The 11147-nt window shown below is 64.3% G+C and overlaps 1 protein-coding gene across 3 annotated transcripts; it reads left to right on the top strand.

Annotated features, from left to right (window-relative positions):
- The first annotated feature begins 3263 nt into the window (after positions 1 to 3263).
- Positions 3264 to 9589, top strand: MAPK11 (mitogen-activated protein kinase 11). 3 transcript variants are annotated; one of them, XM_042993610.1, is made up of 12 exons: positions 3264 to 3397; positions 5783 to 5912; positions 6072 to 6130; positions 6231 to 6342; positions 6419 to 6448; positions 6524 to 6571; positions 6662 to 6776; positions 7158 to 7229; positions 7424 to 7503; positions 7974 to 8052; positions 8141 to 8314; positions 8649 to 9589. In XM_042993610.1, the coding sequence occupies exons 1-12, from the start codon at positions 3282 to 3284 to the stop codon at positions 8726 to 8728; spliced, it is 1095 nt and encodes a 364-aa protein (XP_042849544.1). In that variant the 5' UTR covers positions 3264 to 3281; the 3' UTR covers positions 8729 to 9589. The 3 variants fall into 3 exon arrangements, with proteins under 3 accessions (XP_042849544.1, XP_042849545.1, XP_042849546.1); XM_042993612.1 differs by lacking the exon at positions 3264 to 3397 and adding an exon at positions 3480 to 3606; XM_042993611.1 differs by lacking the exon at positions 6419 to 6448.
- Positions 9590 to 11147: the final 1558 nt, after the last annotated feature.

Genomic DNA, 11147 nt, shown 5'->3' with positions numbered 1-11147 from the left:
CATGCGGCTGTTGAAGGCATAGATGTTGGGGTGCAAGGTGGCAGGGGGCAGGCCAGCCTTGAGTTGTCAGGATGGTGTCAAACTGAGGGATGACCCGCCTTCCTGTTTCCACTTCACCATTTTCCTCCTGATGTAGTGGCTGGGGCGGGGGAGGATGCACGCACAACTTCAGTGACCTTTCCTTCCAAGTTGCAGGGAACAGCCTAAGGCCACACCCTGCTTGCTTAACGGCGAGGAAGGACCCTCTCCTAAATCACCAGGCCTCCAGGATAGAGCCACATCAGCTTTTTAGGAAGTTCATTCTGACCACAGGGAGAAGTGCAGCCAGGAGGCCAGCAAGTGGCCAGTGGAGGGGAGAGTGGACATGGAGAGAGTGGGATCTTGATACTGGAGTGTAGGGTGGAGGGAGACCAGGGATGGGGGGTCCTGAGACTCAGGGCTTCCATCTGGGTAGGAGGCCCTTGGGTGTAGCCTCCCCATCTGCGCCCCATCCTCAACCTGCTGCCCCTGCCGCTGCCCGCTGCTCTCCACGCCATGACCACCGACTTCTCTAGGCTCAGGCCTCTCTCACCCTCCGGACCTGGTGGCCAGGATTACGCTGTGAAAATGTCCAGCGCAGCTTCCCATCACCCTGAGAGCAAAAATGAAATCCCTGCTGTGGCCCCACCCAGCCTGCCTCAACCCTCCTCCCTGACCACCTTCCCCCTTTCTTGTCCCTCAAGCCGAGCTCAGTCCCGGGGAGGCAGGCCGGTCTGAAAGTTTGGCGCAGCTCCACTGGTGTCTCTCTCCAGGGGACTTCCTGACCTGTCCGGCTTTGTGCCCTCTCCCCACCCTAACCACCACCGGAAACTCCCTGGTTTCTCTCCCGGACCCTCCCCAGGAGGCAGCTTGGCCAGGACCCGCCAGCCTGGGGCCAGGTGGGCCGACGGGGGTGAATTCTGAGGGAGGGTCTCCATTCTGCCTGACTCACTGAGCCGGCCGGGTAGTCCACTCCGCTCTGGTCAGTTCCGACCACTCAGCCCGGATTTGGGGCAGGTAGGGGGAGGCCGGGCGCAGGCTCCCCTAGGGGCGGCACGACTCCACCCCCGGGCCGCGGAAGAAGGGCGGAGCCTGTCGCCCGGGGAACCTGCTTTGGTTGCGGGTCTGGGGGGCGGGGGGAGGGGGGGCGCGCCCGCCTAGCGCTAACAAAGGCCGCCTCCTCTCCCCGCAGCCCGGGGCTCGGCGCGCCTCCGCCCCCCGGGAAGGCGGGGACTCTGGAGGGGGGGGCGGAGCGGGGCGACACCGGTTTCCTCCCCCCACCACCGCCCGACGAGCACTGGCTCCCAGAGGGGAAACTGAGGCCAGGGATGGCTCGGGACTTGGCTGAAGTCACGCAAGGCTGGCCGGAGCGAGACTCGGATCGCTTTCTCTGTGGTTTCTTTCTTTTTTTTTTTTTTAATTTTTTTTTTTTTTAACGTTTATTTATTTTTGAGACAGAGAGAGACAGAGCATGAACGGGGGAGGGGCAGAGACAGAGGGAGACACAGAATCGGAAGCAGGCTCCAGGCTCTGAGCTGTCAGCCCAGAGCCTGATGCGGGGCTGGAACCCACGGACCGCGAGATCGTGACCTGAGCTGAAGTCGGACGCTTAACCGACTGAGCCACCCAGGCGCCCCTCTTTGTGGTTTCTTGGCTCCCGCCAGAGTTGTTTTGTTTTATTTGATTTTAATGTTTATTTTTGGGGGGCGAGGGGCAGAGAGAGAGAGAGGACAGAAGATCCCAAGCGGGCTCTGCGCAGGCAGCAGCAAGCCGGACTGCGGGGGGGGGGGGGGGGGGGGGGGGGGCTCGAACTCACAAACCCTGAGATCATGACCGGAGCCAAAGTCCCAGGCTTAACCCCCTGAGCCACCCAGCGCCCCCCACCCAGCCACCACCCCCCGCCAGGGTTTCGATTCGCTGGGCAGTTATGTCCGTTTGCCTGGCACTGCCTTGAGATGTCTTATTTTAATTTGGTTGCCAATATTTAAAAATCAGGAGATTTCACGTAAAAACTCAGGTTTTAGTTTGTCTTTGAGAGGTGGGGGTTCAGGCCACGCAGAGCCTGATTTCCCACTTTTCCAGGAGGCTGCAGCCCAGACAGTACCCACTGCCCTCCCAACATAGAGGGCCAGGAGGCGTCTGTCCTGGGGACAATGCTGTCTGCGAACAAGTATCACTTCAAAATGGAAAGTAACTACGCGGGTGCAGAGCAACAGACAGTCGCGGGAGGCCGTCTTGCTGGAATGAGGAACATCTCCCCCCACCCGTCAGTTACAGCAGCCTGCTTGAAATAATCCTTCCAGGCCGGGAGAGGAAACCGGGGAACGCGCTGAGCGTGGAGGCGTAACAGCGGTTACGCGCCAGAGGAGCTCCTCTGTACATAGGAAAGTCAGGGTGGGCTTCCTGGAAGAGGTGACAGCCGAGGGTGCGTTTAGAAGGAGGCAAGGTACCAGGAACCAGAAAGGACACACTTGGGGATAGCATTTGATGGGTGCAGCGCCTCCGAGGTCCCCTGGCGCTGCCGCTGTCCCTGGTCCTGACAGGGCTGGTTCCCCAGGCCCGCCCAGCAGCCACACTTCTCCCCAGGGGCGGCCGGACGGCGCCCAGCGGCCGGCTTCGGACCACGGAAGGTTCCCAGCGGAGGAAGCACACGGCCAAGCCGAGAACGGCCTCCAAGGGAGAGGGAAGCCAGGCTGGCCCGGGATGCAGGGCGCCGCCATCTGCACACCCCAGAGGGGGACCCAGTCAAGTGTCCAGTTGTGATTAGGTAGCATTTTCTACATCGATGGAAAAACCGCTCCCACGGCTTGATCTTGAGGGAGCAGGCTGGGGGGTGGGGTGTCGTGCAGGGCCCGGAGCAGGAGCGGGGAGAGGAGGGATGAGCGAACCCGAGGTGCCGGCACCGGTGCGGGCAGGGGAGGGTGCGGGGAGCGGAGGCGGCCTGGCAGGGGCGGGGCGCGGCCGAGGGCCGAACGCGGGAGGACGCTGGGGCCAGTGCGGACCCCAGGAGGCAGAAGCGCCCCGGCCGCGACCCCGGGAGGGGAGGGCAGGGCTGGCTTCCGGCCGGCCGCCGCCCGGCAGGGGCAGGAAGCCGCGCGGCCGTCCCCGCGCACCCCCACCCCGGCCCCGCCCCGCGCCGCGCCCGCCGCCGCCTCCTCCCGCCGCCCTCCGTCCGCTCCGCTCGGGCTCGGGCTCCGGCGCGGGGCGGGGGCGGGGGCGGGGGCGCGGGGCGGGGCGCGGGCCGAGCGGCGGCCGCTTCGGACATGTCGGGCCCGCGCGCAGGCTTCTACCGGCAGGAACTCAACAAGACGGTGTGGGAGGTGCCTCAGCGGCTGCAGGGGCTGCGCCCGGTGGGCTCGGGCGCCTACGGCTCGGTCTGGTAGGGGCGGCGGGGAGGGCGGGGAGGGCGGGGAGGGCGGGGAGGTGCGGGCGGGACGGAGTGCGCGCCCCCTCCCCTCCCTTGGCGAGGTTCCTGGCGTGGGGAGGGGCCTCGCCCTGCCTCCGCCCCCGGGCCGTTCACCGATCGCGGGAATGAATGGGGGGTCGGGGGCAGGAAGAAGGAAACTTTCCTACCGGACGCCGCTCCGGGTGAGGGAGAGGGGTCGTTCTCCCCCCGTCCCAGCCGGAGCACCCCCACCGGGCCCAAATCCTGCGGCGTCACAGCCGGCCAAAGGGCGGGTCTCCCGGGCCCCTAAATGTGCGAACAGGCGTCCAGGGTGCCACCCCCTCCCCCGTCAAGGGTTGGGCAGCTCTGGGGTCTGCCCCGTTCCTAGGATGGGTGGTTTTGTTTGCAAAAGAGAAAGCCCAACTTGAGGGAGGGCAGGACCCCTCCCCTTACATCGGCTTCAAAACTCCCCTGGGTCCTGCCCCCTCCCCTGTTTTCCAAAGGGTCTCAGACTCTGGATGGGGTTTCAGGCCTGATCAGAGAAGCCTGCCACTCCCCCTGCAGTGCTTGTGGGGGTCTACCCCTGCTCCATTTTTGCCCCCACCCAGAGAGCTCAGACCGCAGCCCCACAGTTGAGCCCTGGGGCCCTGACGGAGGACAGAGTCTGGAAGTGGGAGACAGGGTTGGGGGTTTGGCTGAGACCTGTGTGGGGCTGTGGAGGGACTGGGGGTGGGGCTTAGGGTGAGGTGGTTCCAGGTGGTGGGGGTGCAGTTACAATACCTTCAGGCTGAGTGTGGATGTGGATGTTGAGAGGTGCCCCCCCCAAACCCAGTGGGGTCTTTACCAAGGCCTGAGCTGGTGGCTGCCATCCACTGAGGGGGTCTTAGGTGGGGAGGCCAGAGCCCCTCGGGATGGGGCTTTACTCCTGGCTCTGACAGAAGGTTACCAGTGGCACTTCCTGAACCCCTCCAGAGTCCCAGTGCTGTAAGGGCTGGTGTAAGGGCTCGGCACCCCCCACCCCCACCTCCCATCTGCAGTCATCCGCCAGCTTGTCAGAATCCGCAGGCTGGCCATTTCAGCCGGTCCAGCCTCTGGCCTCTGACTTCATTTCTAAGACCTCAAGGGCAGGAAGAGGGTCAGGGATGATGCGTTAGTGGCCCCCGCCACTAACCAGTCTTTGCTGGATTCACCTCTCAACTGGAGCCACCTTCAGGGGTCCCTAGGGGGGGCCAGCTCCTTCTTGAGCGAGGCCTGGGTCTCTCCCCATTGCTCTGTTGCCCCGGTGCAGGTGACGGCCCTCTCCTGGGCTCCCACGGTGAAGCTGGTGACCTAGTGCCAATTCTGTGTCACCAGATTGTGCAGACAGCACTGGGGGAAAAGGTCCGCTGCCCCACATGAGGAGCCACTCCCCTGCTTGCCTCCCCAGAAGTGACTTGGACCTTCCCCAGCAGGCGACAGGCTGGGGGAAGGGGCCTGGGTGCCCCAGGCACCTGGCTGGCTCTCCTCCACCACCACCTGGGCCCATGAGTATCCTGTCCTGTGCACACTCATTCCTGGGGGAAGCAGGGTCCTAGAGAGTGGAGGTAAACTGGGAGAGAGGGAAGGTCTGGGCATCAGTGACCAAACAGTCTTGGTAAAGGCATGGCTGTTAGCACAGCTCCAGTGCTGGGGGCAGTGGGACTCTGAGAGGGTGGGGGTGACAGACTATTTGCATTTGGAGATGATGCCGGTGACCATTTTGTCTCTGCTGAGGAAGAGTAGGTGGGTGAGGCTGGTGAGGAGCTGGGGAGTGGAGTGGGGGCCCAGATACCACCCTTTGTTGAACATTTCATGTTGTCCATTTTTTCATTCTTAAAAAATAATAATCCAGTAAACACCTTTGGCCAGTTTTTTGTCCATATTTTGAATATTCAGAGGCGTTGGGGGTCCAGGGGCTTTGGAGGTGGCTCTGGAACCACCTGGGGAGCCCCCCCCCCCCCCTGCCGTGCATGGGCCCACAGGGGAACAGGAGAACAATTTGCAGTGGTTGTTTTCCAGGCCTGGTCATTGGAGACCCTCCCCCAGCCTCATGCTGAGTTGGGGGAGAAGATCCGGGTCCTGCTCTAGGACTCCCAGGCGGGGGCAGGCCAGGACCTTGTGGGCCTGAATACTGGTGGGAAGGGGCGGACTGGAGGGTGCGATCCGGCCCAGAGGAGGCTCAGAGGAGAGGCTTTCCAGGCCGGTCAGGGGCTGGCTGCACCGAAGGCAGGGCACCCTAGGGGTCCTCCGAGCAAAAGTGCGCTCAGAGGGCGAGATTAGGCCCAAAAGGAGCAGGGCCTGGGGGCGCACGGCTGGGTCCCCCCCTCTGCGCCAGCGCTGCCTCACTTGCCCGCCTTGCAGCTCGGCCTACGACACGAGGCTGCGCCAGAAGGTGGCAGTGAAGAAGCTGTCGCGACCCTTCCAGTCGCTGATCCACGCGCGGAGGACCTACCGCGAGCTGCGGCTGCTCAAACACCTGAAGCACGAGAACGTGAGCAGAGAGCCCTGGGGCGGGTCAGCGGGGCGGGGCGGGGCGGGGCGGGGCGGGGCGGGGCGGGGCGGGGCGGGGCGGGGCGGGGCGGGGCGGGGCGGGGCGGGGCGGGGCGGGGCTCCCCGGGCGGGGCAGGCCTGACTCCCACCCCCCTCCCAGGTCATCGGGCTGCTGGATGTGTTCACGCCGGCCACCTCCATTGAGGACTTCAGCGAAGTGTGAGGGGCAGCCACCGTGGCAGCCGGGCGGGAGCTTGTACGGGGCGGGGGTGGGGGGACGGGGGGAGGCGGGGCTGTCCTGACCCCTGACCCCTCCCAGGTACCTGGTGACCACCCTGATGGGCGCCGACCTGAACAACATCGTCAAGTGCCAGGCGCTGAGCGACGAGCACGTCCAGTTCCTGGTTTACCAGCTGCTGCGCGGGCTCAAGGTGGGCGCCACGCGGGTGGGCGCAGGGTGGGATGTGGTGGCCACAGCCTGACGCTCGCCCCGTCTCCCCCTTGCAGTACATCCACTCCGCGGGGATCATCCACCGGGTAGGTGTGGCCACCGGGTGAGGGTCGGGGCTGGCGCTGCCCTGCTCCTGCGCTCACGCCCTGCCTGCCCCACAGGACCTGAAGCCCAGCAACGTGGCTGTGAATGAGGACTGTGAGCTTAGGGTGAGCTGGCCGTGCGGGCGGGGCGGTCACCCTGCTGGCCGGCAGAGGGGGCCTGCCCGGAGGCACTGACAGGCCTGGTGGTCACTCTAGATCCTGGACTTTGGGCTAGCCCGCCAGGCTGATGAGGAGATGACCGGCTATGTGGCCACCCGCTGGTACCGCGCACCTGAGATCATGCTCAACTGGATGCACTACAACCAGACAGGTGATGTCAGCCCATATGGGGGCACACGGGTTGTGTTGGGCCAGGGTGGGCAGGCAGGCCAGGGCCTGGGGAGGGTGCGGGCTTATGGGGCCAAAGGCCAAGGACCTTGCGGGGGGGGGGGGGGAGTGCTCGTGTCCAGCCTTGGGGACAGGCAAGATTTGGGACCATGGTTCCAAAACAGACCTTAGAGGTACTGAGCACAGCAGGTCTTGGGCTAACTCCTCCCCCTCCCAGGGTTGGGTCTAGAGGAGTAAGCGGGCTGCTGTCTTTGGGCCCGGGTGTGACGGAGAGGCCACTAGGCTGGCACTGTCCGGACAGCCCCCTGATTCTCTGAGGGGGGGCTTGGGGAGGGCAGACTAATGGAGACTCCTTCGCCAACAGTGGACATCTGGTCTGTGGGCTGCATCATGGCTGAGCTGCTCCAGGGAAAGGCCCTCTTCCCAGGAAATGACTGTATCCTTGCCCCAGGCTGGGTCCCTTTCTGCTGGGTGGGTGTCAGGGGATGTGGCACTGGCCCTTTCTGGCTGGTCTTGCCTCCTCTGCCTCCCGCTGTAGGAGAGCAGGTTTGGGGCAGTGTCCCAAGGTCTGGGATCTGGGGGCTGGGAAGGGTCTACTCCTGGCCAGTGGGCATTTCCTCAGCCAGGCAGACATCGACCAGCTGAAGCGAATCATGGAGGTGGTGGGCACGCCCAGCCCTGAGGTTCTAGCAAAAATATCATCGGAACACGTGAGTCACCAGCTCCCCAGCTCCCGGCTCCCTCTGCTAACCATGCCCTCGGGTACTCTGGAGGGAGGGGCTCTGTGGGAGTAGACCAGGGAGCCTGTGGGGAGCATGGGTCACAGCGGAACGGAGCCTGAGGCAGTGCCTGACCCCTTAAGGGAGAAACAGGTGAACAGGGAAGACATTCGTTGGGGCATGAGGGACAACGAGGGCACAACCCCAGCACTAACCAACATTGCCCTTGCCCAGAGCAGTGGGGCGACACCAGGCCCCGGGGCTCCAGGCATCGAGAGCCAAGTGGGGTGCTCGAGCCGCTAAACCCCAAGTGGGAGATGCTTCTGGTCTGTGCATGTTCTCGTCCAGGCCTGTTGGAGGGAATGAGTCTGGGGGCTTCTCTCAGCAAGCGCCTGCCTGGCTTGGGGCCAGGGGAGGGAGGGTGTGAGCAGCCCCCTCAGGCCCTTCCTCTGTGCCCCCAGGCCCGGACATACATCCAGTCCCTGCCCCCCATGCCCCAGAAGGACCTCAGGAGCATCTTCCGTGGAGCCAACCCCCTGGGTGAGGATGTGCCCTGGGTCTGGGCTGGGCTCCACGTCTGGCCCTGGATGCCTAACTGACCACCCCCCTTCCACTGGCCACTCTGTAGCTGTGGATCTCCTGGGAAGGATGCTGGTGCTGGACAGTGACCAGAGGGTCAGTGCGGCCGAGGCCCTGGCCCATGCCTACTTCAGCCAGTACCACGACCCCGACGATGAGCCCGAGGCTGAGCCCTATGATGAAAGCGTTGAGGCCAAGGAGCGGACCGTGGAGGAGTGGAAGGGTGAGCTTGAGGAAGGCTGGGTGGGAGAGGTGGAGCCCAGGGCCTGAGGGCTTCATTCCCCCCGGAGGCTAGGAGTTGCCTGCTTCCTTCTGGAAGTGTTCTAGTTCCTCCCAGAGCGCCACCCCCCCCCCCCCCCCGCCTCCAGGGTGGGGCAGGTAGAGATGGGGTGAGGGGTGTCCAGCAGGGGTCTGGGGGGCGGGCAGCACAGGGCAGACTCCGGAAGGAAGGGGGGGCGGGCAGCTGAGGCTGCCCTCAGGGTGATGGGCTGGGGTAGCAGGGGAGACGGGCCAGCCACCAGCGACCGCAGGAGCTCACCCTTTCCTTGGCTCCCCAGAGCTCACCTACCAGGAGGTCCTCAGCTTCAAGCCCCCGGAGCCACCGCAGTCACCTGGCAGCCTGGATATTGAGCAGTGAGGGGAATGTGCCGGCTGGCCACTCGAACTGCAGGATTCCCTCAGCCTGCCGGATTCCCACGAGGAGTGCCTCCCAGCACCGCTGTGGCCAGCAGGCCCGACCCTAGCCTGGGACCCCTCGCCTGCACACTGCTCCTTGTGGGCAGTCCTCGTATGCATGTGAACGCACAGAAGTGTGCCTGTGTGCAAGCCACTGGGGCAGGAGTCTAGGCAGAGCGTCCTTGCTCCCCCTGCCTCCTCCCAGCAATCTGGGTCTCCCTCAGGACCTCGCCTGGATGCCATAAGGGGTCCCTCTGGGGAGTGTGTCTGTCTCCAGATCTCCTGAGTCCCAGAGGACTGTCTCTGGAGGGCCCCCTGGAGACTGAAGTGGGGGTCTTAGTTGTCAGAGCTTCTCAGCCCCCAAGTACGGCGCTACTCTGGAAAATGCGGAGCCCCGAGTCTGAAAGCCGGGCGGGGTCTTTCCTGGAGGCTGGCAGGGTAGGGACAGCCACCAGGTATCAAATCAGAAAGTCATTCTGGAGCCGTGTGTTCACCTGTGCTGTGTGTGGCACGTGTGCACTAACGTGTGCTCCTGGCACCTACGTGTCAAGGCGTGTGCAGGCACGTGTGAATCCGTGGCTGCCTGAGGGGAGGGCCAGCTTCCATGACCAGCAAGAAGCCTGAACGGAGGTGGCCGCACTGTCACTTCCCCTTCCCTCAGTGCCTGCTGTAGGGGTGCAGGGGTGGTGGTGCTGCTGCCGAGATCCTGTGTGTACCGTTCGAGGGGCTCAGGCGGGTGGCGGCATCCAGTGGACAAAAGCCAGCGCTTTCTCCTTGGCTGTGGGGGCTGCTGCAGGTGCTTCTAAGGTGTGAAGAGCTCGTTGGCACAGGGGGCTCCAGCCTGGAGGGGGCGGGGGGAGGGGGCACACACCAGTGCAGACTTGGACTCAGGCTCCGGACCTTGGCCCAGAGCTCTGCACGCTCTACCTCTGTCCACCTGGCCCTGCCTCTGAGAGCCGGGGGTTCTGGTCTGTGGGTGACCCTCATCCTCCCTTCTTCCAGGATGGAGCTGATCTAGTAAGCTCTGGACACGAACCTGCTCAACATGTTGGGGGTGTGGGTCCTCCGTCGAGGGGCTTCTCTGTGGGGTGGTGGCACCCTATGCAGGAGGTGGTGACCTCCCACCTTCCAGAGGCCTCAACGTCAAGTGCCTGCACCAGGGTTTCACAATAAAGGGGTTCTCTCTCACTCGGCTTGTGTCCCGAGTCTCCAGGCCCCGCTGCCTGGCTATCCGCACTGCCTGGAGTGGGTCGCTGGATCTGTGCACCACATCCCCAGCTGGCCTGGCCCCACCAGACCCCGCACGGCCTCCATCCCTTGGGTGTCCAGGCGGACAAGCAGCCATCACCGGCATAGCACCCTCCCTGCTCCCCAAGAGCTCAGGGGGGACTGGGGTGGGGTGGACTGGGTTCTCCACCCAGGCTAATGGGTTCTGAGGAGGGACAAGGCAGGATGGCCACCCACAGATGGACCCCAGCTGCCTTGCTGAGGAATTCATTGGGCAGGCTCAGCTTCTGGCCCAGATACAGACCTGTGCTGCCTTTCAGTGGTCAGGGAGGCTGCTGGGTGACAATCGGGGGTCTCTGGGAGCAAAGGCCTGTCCTTGCTTGGAACTGGGTGAAGCGGGTGTGTGTGGGGGGAATAGCTTCTTTAAGGGGAAAGAGACCACCTGCTCTCAGGACACACTTGCACTGCAGTTCAACGGAGGAAAGGCACTGGCCTCAACAAGGGCAGTCGTGCCCTTGCCCTGGGCCTTGGGGGTGGAGACCACGTGGGAGTGAGGCCTCCGGGGGCCTGGTCAGTACGGCTACTGGGCCTCAGGTTCTGGGGAACCCCTGGAAACCAAGCGAGGCTGGGTGGGGGTTAGGGGATGGGAGAACTGGGACACGTGCCACCTAGGGAAGCCGACCAGACGACCAGACCCCTGGACCCCACCACAGGGAGTAAGAAGGCCAGCTAGGGGCCTCCTGGAGGAGGCAGGTGGAGTGCCACAGGCAGCCCAGGGCATGAAGGGCACAGGTGGCTGTGGCTCCAGTGACCCCAGGCTGCTCCCACTGACTAGTCTCCAGTCCTGGGTGCTGCAGATCACCAGCCCGCAGCCCAGGTGCAAAGCTGCTCTGGCCGCCTCTGAGCTGCTGATTCATGGCGGCAGCGGCCGGCAGGGCACAGAGGGAGGGGCAGGGGGCCTCGGGGATCCTGTTACTCCACTGGTTCTCAGGCCTAGGTCACTGGGTGGAAGAGGTCGTGGAGGGGGCTCTGTCCTCCAGGAGCATCTGGTCCAGGATGTGGCCAGACATGGAAGGACGCTGCCCCCATCGAGGGTTAAAGAGGGCGCAGAGAGCCCAAGTGGGGCCCTCCTTCACCCCTGGGGTCAAGCACAA

The sequence above is a fragment of the Panthera tigris genome, chromosome B4, assembly GCF_018350195.1.
Source record: "Panthera tigris isolate Pti1 chromosome B4, P.tigris_Pti1_mat1.1, whole genome shotgun sequence".
NCBI lineage: Eukaryota > Metazoa > Chordata > Mammalia > Carnivora > Felidae > Panthera > Panthera tigris.
The sequence above is the reverse complement of the archived record's forward strand: the minus strand, read 5'-3'. Positions and strand labels throughout refer to the sequence as shown.

Excerpts from the sequence above, each read along its gene's own strand:
- MAPK11 (XM_042993610.1), top strand. The coding sequence starts at position 3,282 with ATGTCGGGCCCGCGCGCAGGCTTCTACCGGCAGGAACTCAACAAGACG. Across the intron at positions 7,230-7,423 it reads CCTCTTCCCAGGAAATGACT|ACATCGACCAGCTGAAGCGA; the intron begins GTATCCTTGCCC and ends TCAGCCAGGCAG. Across the intron at positions 8,315-8,648 it reads GACCGTGGAGGAGTGGAAGG|AGCTCACCTACCAGGAGGTC; the intron begins GTGAGCTTGAGG and ends TTGGCTCCCCAG.